The sequence below is a fragment of the Andrena cerasifolii genome, chromosome 5, assembly GCF_050908995.1.
Source record: "Andrena cerasifolii isolate SP2316 chromosome 5, iyAndCera1_principal, whole genome shotgun sequence".
In the NCBI taxonomy this organism is placed as follows: domain Eukaryota; kingdom Metazoa; phylum Arthropoda; class Insecta; order Hymenoptera; family Andrenidae; genus Andrena; species Andrena cerasifolii.
The window spans coordinates 65,939-90,313 of NC_135122.1; the positions used below are offsets into that span (position 1 = coordinate 65,939).

Below are 24,375 nucleotides of genomic sequence, written 5' to 3' on the forward strand. Positions count from 1 at the left end.
ATTCGCGATATATTAAAAAAAAAGTTGTACCGTCATCCACCCATTATCGGACACACCAATAACCCAACCTTTTGGGATCTTCCTCACTATACAGGGTGTCCCAGAATTGAGGGACAACTCGAAACATGAGTAGTAGGGCAATGGGGATTCTAATTCAAATTTGTTTTTTTGTCGGCGGGCTGGCGGCGGATGACGTCATAGAGATGGTGGAGTGGTGGGGGGTATCATCGAGGAGGAGGAGGAGGAACCGCGGGGTGACGGTGCGGGGGTATCATCGAGGAGGAGGAGGAGGAACCGCGGGGTGACGGTGCGCTACTCTGGAGCGTGGTACAGACTGTCGGTAAGGAAGGTGCTACTCTGGAGCGTGGTACAACAGACTGTCGGTAAGGAAGGAAATATTAATTTTATGATATTAATATAAATGAAAAAACTTCTCGGGGCGACGGGGCTCGAACCCAAGACCTCCGCGGTACGAGTCAGCCGCCTAATCAACTCCCCCAAACGCCGTCTCTGACATTAGTCTTTTCCGAATGGTACATATAGCGAAACCAACGGAGCGTCACATATGTGACACACACACACACACACACACACACACACACACACACACACTCACACGCGCGCGCACGCACGCACGCACCCACTCACACACACACACACACACACACACACACACACACACACACACACACACACACACACACAACGTCGACGTATAATAATTTATTTTTATGAGAAATTTTATCAGAAATTGTTTCGAACGAAGTCGGGAAAGATCGGCGTTTCTCGACACCGCGTCTTCGAGGGAAAGAGAGGAGCATTACTTTAAAGTTAAAATTCTAGGAGGGAAAGAGACACCACTACATAGGGGATAGAATCGCATGCATTCTAAAGCTAACTGTATTTCAAAGCGTTCCGATTTAACGTCGCTGCGTATCGCGCGATCTCGCGTAATTCGAATCCTCTGGAACGGCCGCGCAGGGTGATGTCACTTGGCAGCGCGAAGAATGAAATGTAACACAGAAACGCAGAATCTTAAAATTAGATGACGGGGAGGATGATGGATGAATGAAATGGTACAAATCATATACGTTTAAGATATATATATATTGTTACAAATCATAAAAGAATATAATTCAACATTTTTTACTACGAGCATCATGCACAATATGATTGATTGCACATGCTAACAATTCACAATCAATCAATGAATGCTGTTCGAAGTGTTCGCTTTCAGAAATTAATTTTACATAATCTGTTGGCGCGGTAGCGCTACGTAGAACGTCTACGAAAGTGGCATATTTACTGCTTACAGAGTACATATTTTCAGTTAGCCACGTATACATATGTTAAATGCAATGATTGTACGCGAATAATTTACACATCGTGGCTTCAGTCATATATATGACAACGCGATTATCGGTGATTTTAATAAGTTGATCATCATGCATACGCGTGAACTCTAGTCGTAAATGATCAATTATAATGTGAGTTTGGGGCGATGTTGCGTTGCTGCGTAATCGTTGGAGTATGTCCGCCTCGTTTTGTAGCAGGAGCTTCCACGTAGACATTGAAAAGCTTAACTCGCTACCTTTATTGTCGGCTATGGCGATCTCAACGTGACACAAATCCATACCAATGCGAATTCCTATAGTTAGACGTTTATAAGCTGTTGCAGTCAGTGGATAATCACGCCCCAGGATCCGTACGATTGATGGTTTCGATGTTTTCATCGTTTTTAGCGATACGGATCCAGAACTGTAAGAAACAAGTACATGAAATTGATACTTCGGTCGTTTGCGTTTACAGTGAATGAAGTAAATAAAAAGTGTATAGTAACGTGTACATACCTCATATTGGATTGTTGATGATGATGTAGTTGTTGTTGCTGTTGTTCACATTTATTTGGAAACCCACCATCGTTGCCGGCTGCGCAGGATGAATCGTTTAAGCTGTGTTTGTACATTTTGATGTGCACTATATTTTTTACGGAGTACCGTCTGTTCCGTCAAAGTCACTGAGGCTACTGAGCGATTGATGGAATAGCGTCCAAGAGCTCGGCTTAAATAGAGGTACAATTGCCTCCCCCACCACAGCATTTTATTTTAAAGCTACCAATTTCTCCATAATGTTTTCCAGTCTTAACATCGCAGCATATCGCGCGATTGTATGTAATTTGAGCCCCCACCTTCAAGGATAAAAGTCTCGACACGTGTTGAATGTAATATAATATCTGTGAAAGCGCCGAATCTTAGAATTATGCGGCGTCAGCAGAAACTGTGTCGGGTGATTTTGCGCGCTAATTCGTCATACGCGCGAATCATAGAAAGAATTATGCTGTATCGGTAGAAACTGCACAGAACCATGCTGGGACGGATCGTCGTTTTTGCATGCGGTGCATTCGAGGGAGGGGGTACGCCAAAAGAGTTAGGCAGAGATACCAAACCATGGTATCAGTCTTAAAAAGCGCACTCTAAACTGCACAAAGCCTCAAATCGTTGCAACGTGTTGCGAGGAAAAGACATATTTCATTTACAACCATGGGAGAATTCGCGCAAGTAGAACGCCAATTGGTGGATCAATCTGCGCGATTGATTTCACAGGAAGAATACCTCGCGTGGGAAGAACGGTGCAACGAGTGCATCGAATCTTTGGAAGAACACAGCCGAGTGAAACGCCCGCGATTATCGATCGGTGTTCAGCAATCGCTGGTTGCTCGAATCGCTCATCTCGAAGGACTAAAATATTCGTTGCGCGGACGTTTCGTGCATGAAGGTGCTGGACATTCGAGCACAGGACTTTTGTGGCGCGAAATAGGCACTGCGTTCGATACCCGCGTATTAACTGGTGCAGTGTTAAATTCGAACTATATCGAGCCGCGCAACTTCCTCGAGGATGCGGGGACCATTGTGCTGGAGTATGTACGAGGCGCCTTGAGGAAACATCAGAGCCTCAAAGTGAACACTGTGTTCAACGGCGAATTTGTGGCGGGTGACAAGCATGCTTGTAAAAGCATCAATACCCGAAACTGCGAACTCTTCGGTACATCCGATCTACAGGAGTGGTACCAACGATGCGTCATCGAACCCACCCTGGCATCGTTGGAAGAGTTTCAGGAACGCGATAGCGGATGGGCATTGATGAGGATTCTCAACCTAACCGTCAACGTTAATAAGTACAATCCGCTGCGCGCAGGGTGCCACTTCAAGTTGCCACGGGAAATGTTGATGAAGAAAGCGACAATTAGCGTGCGATCCGAGGATAACGCCTGCTTCGCGCGGGCAGTGGTCGCAGCTCTCCATCCCGCCGAAAGAAACCCTCATCGGCCAAGTTCATATCCACATTATACATTGGTGCTAAATCTCCAAGACATTGAGTTTCCAATGTCCCTAGAGCAGCTTGGGAAGTTTGAGCGGCAGAACGACATCTCCGTCAACGTGTACACCTTCGGGATGGAGAAAGGATCGACGGTCTTTCCGCTGCGTCTCACCAGCCAAAAGAGGGATCGACACGTCAATCTGCTCTACACGCCGAATCATGAGCACGGTGATGTAGGGCACTTTGTGCTGATCAAGGACTTATCCCGACTGGTGAGCATGCAGTTGAGCAGGCACAGAGAAAAAAAATTCATCTGCGATCGGTATACAGGGTGTCCCACTAAGGAGTGGACAGCGCGATATCTCTTAAAGTATTGTCGATAAAAATATAAAAAAATAGGGAATTGCATGGTTCGAGGGGGCCCATTTATTAGCGCGAACGAATTTTGTTTCCGATTATTATTTCAAAAGATACGATGGTCAAGTTCGGTTTTTCAAATGGAACTATTTTTTTTGAAGACCTGAGTTGATAGTGCGTTCCAAGACAAATTCAATAAGCTTTAATGTATACACTTTATTTCCACTGGTTTTTAAGATATTGCGCTTGCAAATTTACTGATTTTCACTGCAAGAAACCCCTCTGGAATGGCAAGAACCGGGGGCGGTCTTACTGGCGCCACGGGTGGCACTGCCTGTTGAAATGGATACTTACCTGCCAAAGGTCTACGCCAGAAATGGCAGGCCCAAAGGCTGGACAATTCTTTTCCGTCAGGGCGATATGGCGCGGAGGCAATGATCGCGAAACCGAATTTCCACAGCAGAAGTGTTTTTTCGGAAAATTTAATAGCTGTTGAATTGCGAAAACTCGAGGTGAAATTCAACAAACCGATATATGTGGGTATGTGCATTCTAGACATATAAAAAATTTGTTTGTACGAATTTCATCACGAGTACATGTCTCCACTATATGGCCAAAAATGTAAAATTCTATATACAGACACTGATAGCCTCATCTATCACATTCGATGCGATGATATCTACGAGTCCATGAAACGCAATATCGATAGATTCGACACAAGCGATTATCCTACTGACAATACATATAATATGCGGCTCTTAAATAAGAAGGTTCCGGGGCTGATGAAGGACGAAAATAATGGGATGATAATGACCGAATTCGTAGGTCTTAGAGCGAAAATGTATGCACTTCGCGTAGACGGTAAAAAAGATACGAAAAAAGCGAAAGGCGTCAAGACCAACGTCATAGCCAGAACGATAACTTTCGACGACTACGCGCAGTGTTTGCAAAAGGAGATCGAAATGGTTCGCAGACAATCATGCATACGGTCTAATTGCATAAAGTGTACACCATTTCAGAATCCAAAATCGCTCTAAGTCCATACGACGACAAGCGGTATATCGTACCCGATTCGACCGACACTCTGCCCTGGGGACATTATAAAATTCCGTTGTAAAATTCCATTATAAAAATATTATAAAAAAGAAATTTGAACTTGATGAAACTACACATCATGTTGAGACGAAGTTTTCAAATTTGCGAGCGTGTTATAGCGGTGCGATGTCGTCGATGAAACTTTAGACTCGTGCTGCGCTGTTAAAGCTATACGTGATAGTGAATATTTCGATGATAAATCTCTTGTTGATTGCGAACTGCTGGCATTTGCCTTTGAATGATATTTTCGACGGCGCCGGCAGCAAAATGTTAAATAAATTGTACACATATGTATAACATTGTATTTATTGAACCATGTATTATTATTATTATTATTTTACAATACATTATTTTTATTTATCCAAGAATTGTGTGATTTATCAAACCCCAACCACTTGACGTATCCCCCTTATCCCCCTTTCTGCGCAGCACTTTTTCCACTAAATACACATCAGGATCGGTGACGCGTTGCAGCTCGTGTTCATAGAATCCTCCGGCAACGGGTTTTCCACAGGAATCGACGAGCAGATACGTCGCGGGATTAGTTGCCTGTACTTTGGCTATCTCGAACACCTCCGTTGTCCAATTCGGTGTATAACCTTTATCGAAGATGGTTTTAAATTTGCTCACGCGCACAAACTCGCCCAACTCGAATCTCGCTGGAGCAGCGATTTTTAGGTTGCTGTATACGGTGGCTAGCAGCTTGTCGGCGATCGCAGGGGTAACATCGCAAGGACGCATTCCGATGGTTCTATGTTTTCGCGCGTTATACTCTGCAAGTAGACGCGGTAGCGAATCGGTCCATCTATAGGTTCCATTGAGCGTAAACAGTTTCCACATATTGTTCTTCAAAGTTCGATTGAAACGTTCTACGACGGAGGCCTTCATCACCGAATACGTTGAATAATGATTAATGTCATGCTTCTTCAAGAGTTTCTGCACATCGGTGTTGTAAAATTCTTTTCCTTGATCGGTTTGCAAATTTTTCGGATATCGATCTCTAAATATCTTTGCAAACGCTTTAGTCACCTCAGCGCCACTTTTAGTCTTGAGCGGCAACGCCCATGCATACTTGCTCAACACATCGATGACGGTGAGTATGTAGTGGTGACCCTGGTTGAATCGCGAGTATGGACGCATTTCTACAATGTCAGCTTGCTACAGATCGTCGTATCCACGCACTATGACGCGCCTCCGAGGAAAATGTCTTCGAGCTGGAGCGTGCAATTCCTCCACAAGTTGTAGCTTCTTGTGGCCATAGTTTTCTTCACTCATGGATTTCTTAAATGGCTGCATGTTTGATCGCAGATGTATCTTTGCCACGAATGATGCGATAATTATCGTGTACGTGCATTATGTGCTCTCCACCGCCCCAAGGAAATTCTTGACAAGTTCAACCGTCTCGCATGATTCTCCTTCACATTGTTGCTGCGGGATAGGATTCAATGCTTGCGATATCTTTTGAACGCTGTTTTGCAACGTCAGCATATCTCTCTGAAACGCGACCAGCTTCATCTCTAATTCTTCCTGCTGCTCTCTCAAAAGTTTAATGCTCTTTTTCACATATAGTTTATTAACGGCATCTGTGTCGGCCACCGGCTGAGCTACGCGTCGTATCTTGCGCGATTTTGCATCAAAGTCGGCACCGGTCACGCAAAGAGCGTTATCACGCATATAATTTCGAAGCATGCCGCTCCATTTGTAATAGTCCATTGTAGCTGCTCCACTCTTCTCGAGCGATACCCCAAATTTGTTGATCGGCATCTCGACGCATACAGTGCACATCATCGGCGTGTGGTTTAATTTATAATGAGGCCTGCCTCGCGGAGTTCCTCGATAATCGATAGAATTTCGTTGTCGTGCGAGTCGTTACCCGCCTGACGCGACGCTTCCAGCAAACGCAATCGATCCACCAGCTCGTTGGGATCATCCCAGTGCACATAATCGATCTTGTTATCGTTTACCACCATGACTCGCGATGTCCTTAGACCTTTCCCCGCTTTACTGGTCAATACACGGGGTAGTAGTGGCGCAATTACATGTTTGTACTTGTATCCCTTGTTACCCAATATGGGGTTTTGTGCGTTATGACCACGTCTGTGAGCATTCGTCATCAGCAGTATACTTTTGTATTTTTGTTTATCAGCATCTGTGTATATAGCATCATCGGGAATTCTCTTGAAAATCAGTTCGTACAGACCGGGCGTTCGTACACACCGTCTATGATTATATTATCATCCTTGTCCATATCGAAAGCCTTATCCCCCAGCATCATTCCACTACCACCAAAGTGTATACCGTACACGTAATCTATGGTCGTATCCCTATCACCACTTAGGATTGCGCTCATGTATTTTTGTTCCAGCGGACCGAAATGGTTGCGAAACGTTTCTTGCCCCTCGGATGTTTGGAGTTGCTCTCTAATAGATGCTGCAAGCGACTCATCGGCAGAAGTTTCATACACGTCTTCGTCATCATTGGTTGTGAGCGACTGTACATCGGGAAATGTATTTATTGACGCAGGAGGAACCGTGGAATCGTTTGATGTGACATTCAACCGTTTCCGCTTCGATTGAACTGGTGTGGAGGTTACGAGCGAATTTTCGAATGACATTGTTCGGGAAATTGACAAAGCTGCGCCATCTCCCGAGCCGGATCATTCGCGAACAGCGAGGACTCCCGACACGGCCTGCCTGCTCACGTGGAGCGTCGATCGGCGCTCCCTTCCATCGAGCGGCCATCGATGGAAGGGGTACTCGATCACGATTCCCGGAAACCGACGTCGTTTTCCTCGATCACTCGCTTTGGAGATTCCTTCGCTTAAGTATCTTTCGCTTCTCTTTGTGCTTGCTCTGTCGTACTTACACGCTAAACGGCTGATCGCTTTCCGCTTAAATTCTGCTTTAACGCCTGTAGTTAAAACTAAAAGAGTGCTGTACCTTAAACTGCTGTGCGGGGTTGCGGTTAACTAATAACGCTTTATTGCTTGCTTAAGGGATTTAATATAAATTTAAGACAGTGCACATAGTGTAAAATAAACTTATAGACTAAGACAATCTCTCTCGACCCTCTTTCTGCCGCGAGTAGCTCCTCGTTAATCAGGTGCATTCCCAAAAGCTTAATTTAAAACAGACATGTATGACTGTTTACTATTTCTTTTACGCGATGCGTTCCATTTCGGCCGGATTTTTGTTTTAGGCGTTAATGTTTCAATGCTCATACTCGTCGCAGGTGATATGTCAGCTTCTGTCTCAGCAGTGTTTTCCACAATATGTTTTAAGGGCTCGGTAATAGGTTTAAAGTATCTTTCCAGCGCGATATCTTCATCCACCTTGTCAGTCTTCAGAGAATGATGTTTCCTGCGAATGGATTCGCTGGTTTTTGCAATTTCCATCGCTATTCTCTCACGATCCTTAATCTCATGACTACTAATCATCATTGTATCGCAGACGTTGCTTTCCCACCGATGTGTTGACGACGATTGAGCATCTCGCGGTAGCGCAAACTCGTTAACTCGTGGCGTATGCGAAGAGGGGGCGTCGAGCTGTATACTTCGACAGCTTTGGCAATCTTCGGCCGCCTAAGGAATTGGTACAATATCTGGATAAAGATGTCGTGAAAATCGAATACAATCACGCGCCTTATCAGGAGTACAATCAGAGCAATTGTGGTCAACTATGTCTACGCTTTCTACAAACGATTGGTCGCAAATTTAAGGATTGACTTCTCACCACTTTGATTCAGTACGAGTCCAGTCGTACAGCTTGGAATATGTCGTTAACATTCACTCTAACCGGCAAGAGTAGCACCCTCGCGGTGAGCTACTTTCCACCCATAGATTTGAGCGATGATGATTACGAGCTTGGTCTAACAACCCTTGAAACTTACCATACAATACCCAACATCGACTCCAGCAACGATAAATTCTACTTCACCACAAACTATGAGACCAACAGCAGCGTCGACACCAGCCATGAATACATTACGATTCCCCACGGTTCATACGAATTAGACGCCATTGCCAAGTATTTCAAACAGCGATTACTCGAGCGATATCCTCAAAAACTCGATGGCACCAATGCCAACGATGGTAGCGACAGCGATGAGTATCCTATAGTGTTGCGTCCCAACAACAACACCATGAAAAGTGAGCTGTACTGCTCGTTCATTGTAGACTTTACAAAGCCCAATAACATTGGATCGTTACTGGGATTCTCGACGAATCGCGTATTAGAACCGGAACAGTGGCACGAATCGGACGATCCGATTAATATCATGATTCACATTTGAACATTATTCGCGTAGAATGTAGCGTGACCGCTGGCGCGTACAGCAATGGGAAGCGCGTACATACCATACATGAATTTTCTCCCAGAGTACCGCCGGGATATAAGATATCGGAAACGCCCGCGCAGATCATTTACCTTCCAATCACCGCACAGGTCATTTCGGATCTAACGATACGTGTTGTGGATCAAGACGGGCGGTTGCTTGATTTTCGAGGTGAAGAGATTACCATCAGACTGCACGTACGACGACGTCGATGATAATACATGTGGTGCGGCCGAATGAGATGCTTGTGTTGAACGACTCCAGAAACACGTTTCTTCCAAACGAAATTGTTTGCAACAACAACAACAACAACAACAACAACTGCAACAGCTCTGATTACGCTAAAAAGAAGAGGCTCAGTGCTGCGAACATTGCATTTTTGAAATCGCTGGGATTCATTGTACGCAATTAAGTTGAAAAATGACCGACATTCTAAGCATTGGCGCGAAGCCGACGTTTGATGATCGCATCGTCAAACTTGAGACTCACACATACAACCCTTACGTCAATACAACGTTTGGATACAGCGATGAGATAAGAATACTTATACAGCAACAGGATTTATACACATTACCGTGTGAAAGTTTTCTCTACCTGGAGGGGAAATAGACGATAAATAAGCCGAACGATGTATCAACGGTGATGTTGGGAAATAATTGCATGGCATTCATATTTGATGAGATTCGATATGAACTGAATGGTGTGGAGATTGATCGCAACAGAAACGTTGGAATAACTAGCACGCTTAAAAACTATGTATCGATGACATCTGATGAAGACAAAAATATGGAGAATGCGGGATGTGGCTTGAAACGGCACGATGAGCTAATAGTGAAAAATCATTTCAATTTTTGCATCCCGCTCAAATATTTGTTGGGATTTTGCGAGGACTACAAACGCATGGTTATTAATGCGCGTCACGAATTGATTTTAATACGATCGCGCAACGATAACAATTCTCTAATAGGATCGCCGACGTTGGAACCAGAAATTGAATTACTTAAAGTACAATGGCGGATGCCTCACGTGACGCTGAACGACGTTAATAAGCTGTCGTTGCTACATGCTTTGGAAAGTGGACAAAACCTGAGCATTAGTTTTCGCTCGTGGGATCTGTACGAGTATCCTCTCTTACAGAGCACGACCAAGCATTCGTGGGCCGTGAAGGCAGCTGCACAGTTGGAGAAGCCACGATACATTATCTTTGCTCTACAGACTGCTCGAAAGAATGTGATGACTGAAGATGTTACTCGATTTGACCACTGCAAATTGACCAATGTAAAACTTTTTCTCAACTCGGAATTTTACCCGTACGATGACATGAACTTGGACTTTGACAAGAATAGGCACGCCATCTTATTTAACATGTATACGCATTTTCACAAATCGTATTACGGACATAGTTGCAACGAGGCATTATTCACCGTAGCCCAATTTTTGCAATTTGGCCCCCTCGTGGTGATTGATTGCTCGCGACAAAATGAGTCGATCAAGAATAGCACCGTGGACGTGCGCATAGAATTTGATTGTAAAGAAAACGTACCTGCAAATACTACGGCCTACTGTTTGATTTTGCACGATCGGGTGGTTGAATACAATCCGCTGACAAATGTGGTGCGCAAAATCAATTAAATTACTGCGCTACTTGTCCGCCCTCTCCTGTACCAAATTCGTACAAAATTTCGTCGTGAAAATTGAGATGCTTTACGAGAAAGAGTGCATTCTCCAGTCTGTCTTGGAAGCGAACGGACCTCTAAATTGTATCGATAATGGTCGTACCAACATTCGTTGACCTGCAAGGGTTCATCGTCGATGGAAGATTTGTCGCGAAGGAAGTGGCTATCCTACGAAAGGGAACAATTCTCTCGCACTATATTTTTGGGAGTTCGATGCCACAATATCTTCTTACAAAATCCGACAAATCGAGCATCCGGTGGTTGGTGGCAAAACATTATGGACTACGTTGGGAAGATGGAGACGTTCCGTACAGTATGGCTAAACAGCTAATTATGAAAGCTGTAGCCGATGCGATCGACGAGGAAGATGACACACCCCATGTCGTATACGTTAAAGGGCTGCAGAAACGCGATTGGCTCATGGATTTCCTCGATGAAAATACGAGAGCGGACGTGATTATCGAGACGCTAGACATTGACTACGAGGATATCAAATCCCTAAATAAGCTAAACGTAGTTAATACTCTGCGATGTGGCAGACACGCAAAGCACTGTGCCATGCAAAATGTATTTAAAATATTCAACTGGTGGTCTAAACGCCAGAGGGAAATACACAAATAAAATATAATCAATTTTTAATGCATAACTGTTTTTTTCTTCACCCTCCTCAACCTCCAACCTTCTGCATGTACGCTAGATTAAGACGATAGTTGTAATTATGTACAAGTAGTAGTACGATTCATGATCAACGCGGTATGATAGACGTTCGATAGATGTTCAAGTGGTCTGATAGACGTTCGATAGATGTTCAAGTGGTCTGATAGACGTTCGATAGATGTTCAAGTGGTCTGATAGACGTTCGATAGATGTTCAAGTGGTCTGATAGACGTTCGATAGATGTTAAAGTGGTCTGATAGACGTTCGATAGATGTTCGCAGTGGTACGATAGATGTTCAAAGTGGTATGATAGACGTTCGATACCCGTTCGATAGATGTTCAAAGTGGTACGATAGACGTTCAATACACGTTCAAAGCGGTTCGATACATGTTCGATACCCGTTCGATAGATGTTCACAGTGGTACGTTATGTGTTCAAAGTGATTCGATACACGGTTGATATGCGATCAAAGTGATGCGATTCACGTTTGATACATGTTCAATACATGTTCGATAGATGTTCAGAGTGGTATGATAGGTGTTCAAAGTGGTTCGATACATGTTCAATACGTGATCAGAGTGGTATGGTCTAGTCGAATGATGTGTGCAAAGAAGAAGGGAGAAGAATTCGAAGAATATGATAAGTGCACTCCGAGGATGGTCAGTGAAGAAGAAGATAAGTACATGGAGGAGGATGGTCAGCGAAAATGCAGGTGGCCTGTGATGAAGATGGCGAAGAACAAAGGCATCCTACTTTGCAAAGCTATGCATTTCTCGATTTCATCATAGGAGGGGGTTTTGACGTGCGAGAGCCAGGAGATGCATCGAGACCAGTTGCATTCAAATCGCGAAGGTGTCACAGTGCTTTGCGAGCGACATTTTTATAAAAAAAAAAAAATGGGATTGAACCGAATTGCTCCAGAGTGCGATCCTGAGGTATGTACTTCGCAATATTTTTGACATTTATCACGTTTAATCATTTATACCGAGTGAGATTAAAATCAGACGGTTGTGCCAATATTATATATCGTGGGTTTCTATGTTCCAGAACTCGCCACCACCGTCACCCCCGAGGGTACAAGCTGGACCATCGCTGCCGCCATCACCCCCGTCGCCGAGGGTGTGGTCACCGGATTGGGGCTCGCCGCAGCCATCACCGTCGCCGTCGCCGCCACCTTCACCCCCGCTGCAAGTATGTAATACTTTGCATTTTTTTTTGCGTTTGATATTTAATATGTTTTGTATAAATATAATATCAATTTCTTGTGTGTTCTAGAATTTATATTACATGATGAATGCGCGGGTGGTGGGGGAGGCACCGGCGCTGGCCGAGGAGAATGCGGCGGGCCCCACGAGGGTGGTTAGGCTGCGGCAGCCCTGGCTGCCGTATCGGCGGATGGGGCCGCCGATACGGCAGCGGCGATCACCATCGCCATCACCATCGCCATCACCATCGCCATCACCACCGCGGTCGCCGCACGAGTTTTATTCTATATTTTTATATTTATGTTCTTTTTTTTTATATTTATATTCTTTTTTTTATTATATTTATTATTATTTAATTGTATTTTATATTCTTCTTTTTTCTTTTTTTATATATTCTTTTTTATATTTATATTTATATTCTATTATTTATTATTATATTTTATTATTTATTATATTCTATATTCTATATTCTATATTCTATATTCTATATTCTATATTCTATTATTTATTATTATTATATTCTATTATTTATTATTATATTCTATATTCTATATTATTATTATTATTTGTAACAATATATATATTTCTTAAACGTATATTATTTCTCAATTTTATTTACCCGTGTTCCTCCTCCCACGGCCTAATTTTTAAGATTTGTTGACGCTGCATAATTCTTATATGTGTGAGCAATTTTATTTTACATAATTCCACTATTTTATTAGATCGAGTTAATAAATATAATAATTTCTATACATATGCAAAGAATTTTATTTTATTTTTATGCAATAATTCCGCTATTTACAAGAACGAGTTAATAAATACAATATTTTTTTATTTTACAATGGTATTCTAAAGACGCGGTGTCGAGAAACGCCGATTTTTCCCGACATCGTTCGAAACAATTTCTGATAAAATTTCTCATAAAAATAAATTATTATACGTCTACGTTGTGTGCGTGTATGTGTGTGCGTGTGGGTGTGCGTGTGCGTGTGCGTGTGCGCGTGCGCGTGCGCGGGTGCGCGTGCGCGGGTGCGTGTGTGTGTGTGTGTGTGTGTGTGTGTGTGTGTGTGTGTGTGTGTGTGTGTGTGTGTGTGTGTGTGTGTGTTGGTTCGCTATATGTACCATTCGGAAAAGACTAATGTCAGAGACGGCGTTTGGGGGAGTTGGTTTGGCGGTTGACTCGTACCGCGGAGGTCTTGGGTTCGAGCCCCGTCGCCCCGAGAAGTTTTTTCATTTATATTAATATCATAAAATTAATATTTCCTTCCTTACCGACAGTCTGTTGTACCACGCTCCAGAGTAGCACCTTCCTTACCGACAGTCTGTACCACGCTCCAGAGTAGCGCACCGTCACCCCGCGGTTCCTCCTCCTCCTCCTCGATGATACCCCCCACCACTCCACCATCTCTATGACGTCATCCGCCGCCAGCCCGCCGACAAAAAAAACAAATTTTCAAATTTGAGTTAGGTCATGATCATGACCTTGAAACTCAAATTTGAATTAGAATCCCCATTGCCCTACTACTAACATGCAATATCCTGATGCAAAAAGACATCGAAAAGTCCTTAACCATTTTGGGATCTGGGGTTTCGTTTTCGAGATATTGAGAAAAAAGCCCGACCAATCAGAGCGCGAGCATTCCGCTGGAGCTCCCGCGCTAGCGTCGCCGCGCGCCGGGCCGCGCTGCGACTACGAACAAGCAAGGCGGCATGCATCCAAGGAACTTGCGTAGAATGACAATTGAAAAAGACGTAACAAAAAAATCTAACCTTTTGCCATGGTTTGTTTGCCATTTAATGTGAATAATGAGTAAAGGTGTACAAGAAATCCTGCCTGCTCGCGCCATCTCCCCGAACCGATAGTAATTAGGCGATCAGTGGCTCGGCCCACTGACTCATGTGGAGCAGCGATCACTGCCCCTTCCCTCGAATCGCGATCGATGGAAGGGGAAGGCTATTCCTTCCAGGAAATCGACGCCGGTTTCCTGGATCGCGCTCCGTTAGTCGCTCTGCTTTAGTTCATACGCTACGCACTCTTTTTGCTTTTCGCACCTTTGCTTAATTAAGATACGTTTTGCTTGTAACTAGCTGTGTTGCTTACTTGCTTGAGCTCCTATTTGCTGCAACCCATCTAAATTCAACCATTGCTATATTTTATTGTATATAGTGTGTAGTTTATTGAAACCGTGTACATAATTGTATAAATATATTCGTGAACGTTTTTATAAAACTCTCGTGCTAAAATAATAGACTAGGATATTCGCAGTGCCGTCGTAACCCAAACCGTTTCTTGTGCCGCTCCTCTGCTAAGCTTTCTAACATTTTTGGTCCTTCGAGCCGGATACGGTGCCTGTGAAACAGTTCGCGAACGTTCGGAAGTGCGGCCCAACCGTCGCGCGTGACCTCCAACCTGCAAAACAGTGCGACATAATACAAAGAGTCAGCGTGACCTTAACGGCCGAATCTCGCTAGCCTTTCAAATCCTAAGAACAATGGAGCAAATAATCGAGAGTCAAAACGAGCTTTCGGGCAATATCGCGCGTGCCTACGAAAACTTAAAGAAGCTAGGCGCGGCTAGAATCACTCCGGGAGCCGTTGAATCGCGTTTGGGGATGCTACGGAGAAACTGGGAGAAATTTGACCAGCAACATGATCAACTACTTGCACTGCCTGCACCAGAGAAAAGAGAGGCACCTTACTTTCGAGAAGACCGCTACGATGTGACTGAGGAGCTGTTTCTTGTCCAGGAAGCCCTGTTCGTCGACAGGCAACAGTCATTTGCCGCGGATCATAACGAGTCGGGAATGTCTAGCAACGGTTCGTCCGCGGCCGTACATTCCAAAGCCTCCTTACCTCGACTGCCTCTACCAGAGTTTGATGGGAGTTACGGATCTTGGCCAGGGTTTCGGGATCTCTTCCGATCCCTCGTTATCCGCGACGGAAGTCTTTCGGACGTAGAACGTCTACACTACCTTCGGGGTTGCATCAAGGGCGACGCTCTCATGGCCCTTAGACATCTCCCTGTGAGAGCTGCGACCTTCGCCCGCGCTTGGGATCTGTTACAGGATCACTACGAGAACGAAAGACTGCTGGTACAAGCACAAATGGAAACATTATTTGGATTGCAGCCGCTCACTCGTGAGTCGGCCACGGAGTTCAAGACTTTTTATTTCACCTTTTGCGACTGCGTGGAGGCCCTTGCTGCGATGGAACGTCCGTTTGATTGCTCAGGAGACTGGCTGGTCTACTTGTTGGTAGAGAAGCTGGACCAGCAGTCGCGAAGAGAATGGGAAACCCAGCTCGGCGCCCAGGCTACTCCGCCGACTTTCGCTGAACTCAAGGCGTTTATTAAAAATCGCATCACCACCGTCGGAGCGCTGGAGGGAGGCAAAGCCAAATGCCAAGCTGAAGGACGCACAACTAAAGCTGCCGGGAGCCAGAGGTCAGCCAAGGTGTTGCAGGTCACCAAGACCAACCGCTCCCAAGATTCGTGCGGGTTATGTGGAGCCAATCACTTCGTACTCTTCTGTGACCTTTATAAATCGAAGACGGTGCGTGAACGTCGTGAAGCGTTACTGACGGCTAAATTGTGCTATAATTGCCTCGGACGTCATCAAGTGAAGGACTGCGGTTCGGAGAAACGGTGCCAGCTGTGCAACGGGAAGCACCACACTACCATACACGAAGACAGCACGAACTCCAGTGAAGTTATAGAGGCTACCACTAATACCTCTTGCTGCTCGGCGAACTCCTTGTCTGCCGTGCTGCTGGCCACGGCTCGCTTGAGAGTGCTGCAACCCGACGGAGGCTCCAGAATCGTGCGTGCCCTCATTGACCAAGGTAGCGAAGTGTCACTGCTCATCGAGGCACTGGCTCAGCAGCTGCGCCTTCCACGGAGGCCAGCTAACATACGTCTTGTCGGTGTCGGTAACCATTCCCCTGAACGAATCCGTGGCAAAGTACAGCTGGAATTCACCGCTCACTTTAATTCTACGACGCGACACGTGATAGCCGCCTTGGTCTTGCCAAAGATAACCTCTTATCAGCCACGACTAGACGGCCGAACAACCAAGTGGTCTCACCTGGGTGAGCTTACTTTAGCTGACCCCAGTTTTGAATCCGAAGGGCCGATTGAAATGCTGTTGGGTGCCGATGCCCTTGCCCTCGTACTGCTTCACGGTATGGTCAAGGGTCGTACCGGAGAGCCCATAGCTCAGAACACCACACTGGGTTGGATTGTGTCCGGACCAGTGACGTCAGAAACGGGGCGTGAGTTAGCTGACAGCCGCGAGTACTCGTCCCTTCCATGCACCACTGCCGAGGAACTCCTCCCCCTGGTGCGTCGTTTCTGGGAACAAGAAGAAATCGTGGTATCAAACACTTATACCACTGAAGAGCAAGCCTGCGAAGACCACTTCCGGTCGACCCACCAGCGGTTGCCCTCGGGCCGCTACATGGTCCGACTGCCACTTCGCGACCTGTGGGAACTCGGCGAGTCACGTCACGGAGCCCTACGTATGTTACAGAAGATGGAAACCAAATTCATCAAGGATCCAGCATTCGCTCAGGCCTACCAGGACTTCATGCGTGAGTATAACCAACTTACTCACATGTCTCAAGTGCGTGATCCTATCTCAGAACCCTCCTACTACCTACCTCATCACGGAGTCCTGAAGGAGAGCAGCACCACCACCAAGCTGCGAGTGGTATTCAACGGGTCGCACGTAACGACGTCGGGGCAATCATTGAACGACGCGCTGATGGTGGGGCCGAACCTGCTGCCGAGTCTCCACCAACTATTACTCCGCTGGCGTCTCTTCCGTGTCTGTCTCACTGCCGACATAGAGAAAATGTATCGTCAGATCTTACTCCATCCTGACGATCGCGGCTACCAAAAAATCCTATGGAGGGATCTCGAAGACAGTGCCATAAAGGACTACGAGCTCAACACAGTCACTTATGGTCTAGCCTGCGCCCCCTATCTTGCCATCCGCACGCTACGCCAACTCGCAGCAGACGAGCAGTCACGTTATCCTCGAGCAGCGGCCATCCTGCAACGCGACGTTTATATGGACGATGTCGTGACCGGTGCCGACTCGACACAGGAAGCCCTTGAGCTACAGCTCGAACTATGCCAACTCTGTAAGGCGGGCGGATTCAATCTACGGAAATGGGCCTCCAATGAGCCCACTCTGATGGACAAATTACCTACCGGTGACACCATTCCGGAGTGCAAATGGCAGAACGGCGAAATACACACAGCATTGGGAGTCCACTGGAGCTTGACTGACGACTGCTTCAGGGTCCAAGTACCTCCTACAGCAACTGACATCCGTGTCACTCGACGCTCTGTCCTATCTTCAATTGCTAGGATATTTGACCCGCTGGGATTAGTTTCTCCGGTTACTATTAACGCCAAAATATTCATGCAGTCTCTCTGGCTACTACAATTAGACTGGGACTCACCCTTGCCGATTACTGATGCCGACTCCTGGAGGCAGTTCATCGAAGAGCTGCCTGACCTCAACCGTATCGCCGTCCCACGCTGGCTTGGAGTACAGCAATCACCTCAGCTACTGGAGATCCATGGCTTCGCAGACGCTTCGGAGCGAGCCTACGCAGCAGTGGTGTACCTCCGAGTCGTTAACCGCGAAGACATAGCCGACACCCACTTAATCACTGCCAAAACCAAGGTGGCACCTTTGAAACGAGTCTCGCTGCCACGGTTAGAACTCTGCGCTGCCGTCCTGCTGACCAGGCTAGTGTCTATCACTTATGAGAGTTTGGGCTTGAGCGGAAAACCCATTCATTTATGGAGCGACTCCACCATCACACTAGCCTGGATACAAGGACACCCTTCCCGCTGGAAGACTTACGTGGCTAATAGGGTGTCTGAAATTCAACGCACGCTGCCTGACGCACACTGGAGCCACGTTCCCAGTCAGGACAACCCTGCTGACTGCGCCTCCCGAGGTCTATCTCCCAGCCAGCTACCTGGATTCGCTCTGTGGTGGACGGGACCTGCCTGGCTGACCACGCCGGGGAGCTGGTGCAACGTGCAACCGTCTCCACTGCCCATGACGGACCTGGAGGCCCGCACCCACACCACCGCGACGTCGGGTGAACCTGCACCGGGGGAAAACTTGTTGTTAAGATTCTCATCCGTTCACTTATTATTTAGAGTCACTGCCTGGTGCTTGCGGTGGCTGCCACGGAAACCAACCGGTACGAGAGGATGCCGTCTGACCCCAGCCGAAATAGAAGCCGCCCGGATACGGTGGCTACGTATCATTCAACTGCAGGACTTCACACCTGAAATACAGCAGCTAGAGGCAGGCCGTCCACTACCTAACCGAAGCCGGCTCCTACGAATGAACCCGTACTTGGACGAGCAAGGCCTTCTCCGTGTCGGAGGGCGTCTGCGCCATTCTAGCCTGGCACAGGACGCCCAACACCAGGTGCTGCTACCACGCGACAATCGGTTGACTGAACTGCTGGTGGCCGAGGCTCACCGTCGAACACTGCACGGTGGGACACAGCTCACATTGGCCACGCTACGCCAGAGATATTGGATTCCTCAGGGGCGACAGCGCGTCAAGGCCCTTCTCCATCGCTGCCCCACCTGCCTACGTTGGCGAGCTGCAACAGGGAACCAACTGATGGGTGATTTGCCGGCTACTCGGGTGACACCAGCTCGCCCCTTTCTGCACGTGGGGTTGGACTACGCTGGACCTTTAACTCTGCTGATGTGTCGAGGCAGAGGTCAACGCACATATAAGGGCTACGTGGCGTTGTTCGTATGCCTTAGTACTCGCGCGGTTCATTTAGAGCTCGTTTCTGATTGTAGCACAGAGGCCTTTCTCGCTGCCTTGCGGCGATTCACGTCCCGTCGAGGACTCTGCGCCGTGATTCAGAGTGACCGAGGGACCAATTTCATAGGGGCCGCCCGAGAGCTTCGTGACATGTTGGTCCACCTCAACAACGGACACGACCTCATCAGTTCGACTCTACTGAAGGATGGTATTGAGTGGAGGTTTAACCCCCCGGCTGCCCCGCATTTCGGAGGGCTATGGGAAGCGGCCGTCAAATCCACCAAATACCACCTACGGAGGGTCATCGGAGAACAACACCTCACCTATGAAGAACTTTCGACACTGCTTCATCAAATTGAGGCCTGTCTGAACTCTAGACCACTGCAAGCTATGTCCGACGATCCTGGAGACTTGCGCACGCTGACACCAGGGCATTTTTTGATCGGCGAGGCACTGCTCAGTCTGCCCGATCCAGACGTCGATAACGTCCCATCGAATCGGCTTTCAAGGTGGCACCTACTACAACAAATGCGGTTGCAGTTCTGGCGACGTTGGTCCAGGGAATACTTACAGTCTCTTCAGGCACGCAACAAATGGGCCCAACAGCATCCACAGCCTCAAATCGGTGATCTGTGCCTCGTCAAAAATGAGCTAACTTCACCTGCCCAGTGGCCACTTGCTCGGGTCACTAAACTCCACACGGGCGCGGATGGATTAACACGCGTCGTCACTGTTAAAACTACGCGTTCCGAATTTGTACGACCCATTCAAAAATTGGTATTTCTCCCATCTGCACAGGTCCCGGAACCAATACAATCTTGATCGCTTCTCAGCCTCCATCTGCGTTGCCAGGCACCTCCACCTGAGTTCAGTGGCGCCACCGTCTCTCGATCTGACCACACCTAATCGACCAGGCCATCGATTGTTCGGGAATTTATTCATCGTTCGCTGAATGCCGGGGAGAAAATGTACAAGAAATCCTGCCTGCTCGCGCCATCTCCCCGAACCGATAGTAATTAGGCGATCAGTGGCTCGGCCCACTGACTCATGTGGAGCAGCGATCACTGCCCCTTCCCTCGAATCGCGATCGATGGAAGGGGAAGGCTATTCCTTCCAGGAAATCGACGCCGGTTTCCTGGATCGCGCTCCGTTAGTCGCTCTGCTTTAGTTCATACGCTACGCACTCTTTTTGCTTTTCGCACCTTTGCTTAATTAAGATACGTTTTGCTTGTAACTAGCTGTGTTGCTTACTTGCTTGAGCTCCTATTTGCTGCAACCCATCTAAATTCAACCATTGCTATATTTTATTGTATATAGTGTGTAGTTTATTGAAACCGTGTACATAATTGTATAAATATATTCGTGAACGTTTTTATAAAACTCTCGTGCTAAAATAATAGACTAGGATATTCGCAGTGCCGTCGTAACCCAAACCGTTTCTTGTGCCGCTCCTCTGCTAAGCTTTCTAACAAAAGGATAAATGGATGAAAATCATGCGTAACGTAAAAAGACGAATACACAGTTGTTTTTTTTTTTTTTTTTTAGAAGAATCGAAAATAATAATTATTTGGAGTGAGAGGATAAGGAACACGTAAATTTCCTTTTTTAATAACGTACAAACGAAAAGGTATGCAACAGGGAACGAACGAAAAGTTATCGTAGTTGGTTACTATGATAAAAATCCATAGTTCAATAACGGCCAACACTGTTGTTGATAATGAATAAGTCCGTTTAAAAACTGCGAAGAAAAATTTACGTACGGAAATTTGGAGAATTATCGCCGGAAATAAGCCATAGCCTGCGTTAAATTTAAAAAATAATGTTGCTAATAATGTAACTAAAACTCACCCTTTCGGAAATTCACCTACAGCTTGAAAACCTGAGTCACTAGGTCACTGAACCGATCCTGGTCATCGACAGACGCGCCGAGTGCACAGCTGATCTCAGGTACACGACACCATCCAAAGTTAAGGGTCGCAACGTCAAGTGCGTCCGGGTTAATGAACCGAATATTCACTTCATTGCACGCCTACTAACACTGATCACTTAATTTATTTTTCATGGAACGTGTTGTTCTTATGTTATAAAAATTTGTGGAAATGAATGAGAACTTGGCGTTCGGAGCCGTGGCTTGGCGTTCCTGCGCAAATTCTCACACTGCAGTACTTGCATCCCCGTTTGTTCGGGGGGTACACTCAGAACCTCGAGTAATATCTTGAGCAGAGAACATTTCTTCGACGCGATTGCTTGCTGACTGACAAGATGTTTTTCCAAGCGACTTCTTCTACCCCCAAATAGTTTCTCTCGTTCCATTATGAGTTGACCCCCACCGGCCCAAGAGGCATCAGGTAAAAAGAAGCCAACACACGTGCTTCGCAGAAGTGCAACGAACGGACTGTTACATGGGCCCTTTAGGTCCATCCCGTGCTTGCTGTCCACGCGTCGCTTTTGTTTCGCAAGGGCGATCCAGCGGAATCGCCTCGCGTGTAGCAATCGAGTGGTGCTGAGCCCGTGGCAACAGCGATGGGGACAGCGACCGCGCTCGGCCCAATTCCCCAATTATTTCTCAATAATCAGAGAATTGGTGAAGCAAGCGACAGCTGCCGACGGGGCAGTTTCCCCCATTCGTAGGGATCGTTCGAGGTTCGGCCCGCGATCGGGAGCCGCTAAAAGATCATTATTATTCGAGTGCTCGAGTTAGGAAGTCGCGACGGACCAGAGGACCGTTTAGATACCGCGACCACGTCTCCACGCAGATTCCGCGAAGCGCGATCGGCCGATAGTAATTCGTAAGAAGGGTAACTCCGTCCGACACACAGGAAACGGCATAGCCGGGAGAGCCCTTGCGCGTCAATCGAGACCGACGTAGGACCGCGTAGAAGTACGTTGAGACAGTGCGGTACGACGGGCTCTAGGCCACCGACATCCGAGAAGCACAGCGAGCGACCACGACCTACCCGTGGGTCAGCGACACTGCGAGCGACCGAAACACGAGACGGCAAGCGTGCCGCGCGACACCCGAGCGACACAGCGAGCGACAGCTGAGACGAAGCGCTGTCTCGAGGTAGGATAATCTTATTTATGTAACAATATATTTATTCTTATCGTTTCTCCCTTATATCCCCTGTACTTTATTCTTTCAACCCCTTGTTACCTTCCATATTCCCGGTAAGTATAGTCAAGGTGGGCCTTAGCCCTTCGATAGAGCAAGAACCCGGTAAATCATTCCAACCGCTCGGGGTGATTTACAGGAAGTCCTATATCGGGACGTAACAGACTATCGTGCACTTTTACAAAAGTCCGCGTTCCGTTCTTTTTGCTTCGAGGTAGGCAGCAGACACCACGTGTTTCGGTTCGAAAGGGTCCGAAGAGAAGAGAAACAGACAGTGTTCGAGTTGCTATAAAGAAGAAAATCCTGTTCCCTGTTTCCCTTTTCCGATACCCTGAGTTCACGTCTGCTACGAGGCGGAACGAACTAAGCCATAAATTACCCAAAACTGTAGGAAACCGTTGTCTACCGTCGACTAGCGGGACAATACGGTCATAAACCGCGACCCTAGCGAAATGCTCTGGCCGATCAGCCTGATTAATTTTTGGCAACTACCAATTAAAAAGTATTATTCAACATCAATGCGGCTCGCGAAGAGACACAGAAAGAAAGAAAGCATATAGTTTGCTGACTGCGCGTAGTCCCGCCTGCTTCGTCCTACCTTCAAATTAAAGACGGATCCCTTATCTCTCGAGTATAAACACGCGCTCGAATTTCAAAAGAAAAGCTCGCGTCGACGTATTCCGTGCGAGAGAAGGTGGGCTTGGAGTTCGATTGGCCCCAAACTAAACAATCGGGCCTACTTATCTCTCGAGTATAAACACGCGCTCGAATTTCAAAACAAAAGCACGCGTCGACGTATTCCGTGCGAGAGGAGATGGGCCTTGTGGAGGCGATATTGCTGTGAAGAGGGTCTTTTCAGGACAGTGGCCGTTTGGGAGGGATGCAAGGCAGATTGGTTAGTTTGGGGCCAATCGGACTTCAAGCCCACCGTCTCTCGCACGGAATACGTCGGCGCGTGCTTTCTTTTGAAAATCGAGCGCGTGTTTATACTCGAGAGATGATGGATCTGTCTTTAATTTGAAGGAAGGACGAAACAGGCGGGCCTGCGCGCAGTCAGCGAGTTACCCCCTTTCTTCCTGTCTCTCCGCGAGGCGTATGTAAAATTAATCAGGCTGATGGGCCAAAGCATTTCGCCAGGGTCGCGGTTTATGACCGTATTTTCCCACGAGTCGGCGGTAGAGAACGATTTCCTACAGTTTTGGGTAATTTATGGGTTTAGTTTAGAGCAAGTTGCTTGGAAAAAATTCTGTCAGTCAGCTAGCAATCTCGTTCCAGAAATGTTCACCGCTCAAGAATATTACGCGATGTTCTAGGTGTACGCCTGGAACAACGGGAACGCAAGTGCTACCGTGCGAGCGTTTGCACGGGAATACCCGCACATCCAAACCCCCAGCGAGGGTACGATTCGGCGTTTTGCGTCAAGATTTTTCTCAACAGAGTCAATGATGCCGCAAGGCGTGCATAGACGCGGAGGGTGGTCACATCGAGCAACTGCTCAAGTAACAGTAATCGGCCCCTTTCGGGGTCACCAATTTTATAACGTAGGGACAACACTTTCCATGAAAAGTAAATTACGTGATCTGTGTTAGTGGCCGTGCAGTGAAGTGAATATTCGGTACATTAACCCGAACGCACTTGACGTTGCGATCCTTACCTTCGGGTGGTGTCATATACCTGCGATCAGCTGAGCAGTGGGCGCAACCCTACCATAAATCTTTTCGTCCACCGATGACCAGGATCGGCACAGTGACCTACTTAGTGACACAGGTTTCCGAAAAGGAAGGAAAGGAAGGAAAGGAATGCCCGTAGG

At 46.9% G+C, this 24,375-nt stretch overlaps 1 protein-coding gene and 1 long non-coding RNA gene across 2 annotated transcripts; one reads left to right on the top strand and one right to left on the bottom strand.

Annotated features, from left to right (window-relative positions):
• Positions 1–15,133: 15,133 nt before the first annotated feature.
• On the top strand, positions 15,134–17,232 carry LOC143368801 (uncharacterized). Its single transcript, XM_076811882.1, has 2 exons — positions 15,134–17,156; positions 17,210–17,232. Exons 1-2 carry the CDS (start codon positions 15,134–15,136, stop codon positions 17,230–17,232), a joined length of 2,046 nt encoding a protein of 681 aa, XP_076667997.1.
• On the bottom strand, positions 16,197–20,894 carry LOC143369065 (uncharacterized). Its single transcript, XR_013085329.1, has 6 exons — positions 18,518–20,894; positions 18,108–18,320; positions 17,252–17,474; positions 16,738–16,989; positions 16,372–16,677; positions 16,197–16,291 (listed from the first exon to the last, which is right to left on the bottom strand). It is a non-coding gene; the product is annotated as an uncharacterized LOC143369065 (long non-coding RNA).
• Positions 20,895–24,375: the final 3,481 nt, after the last annotated feature.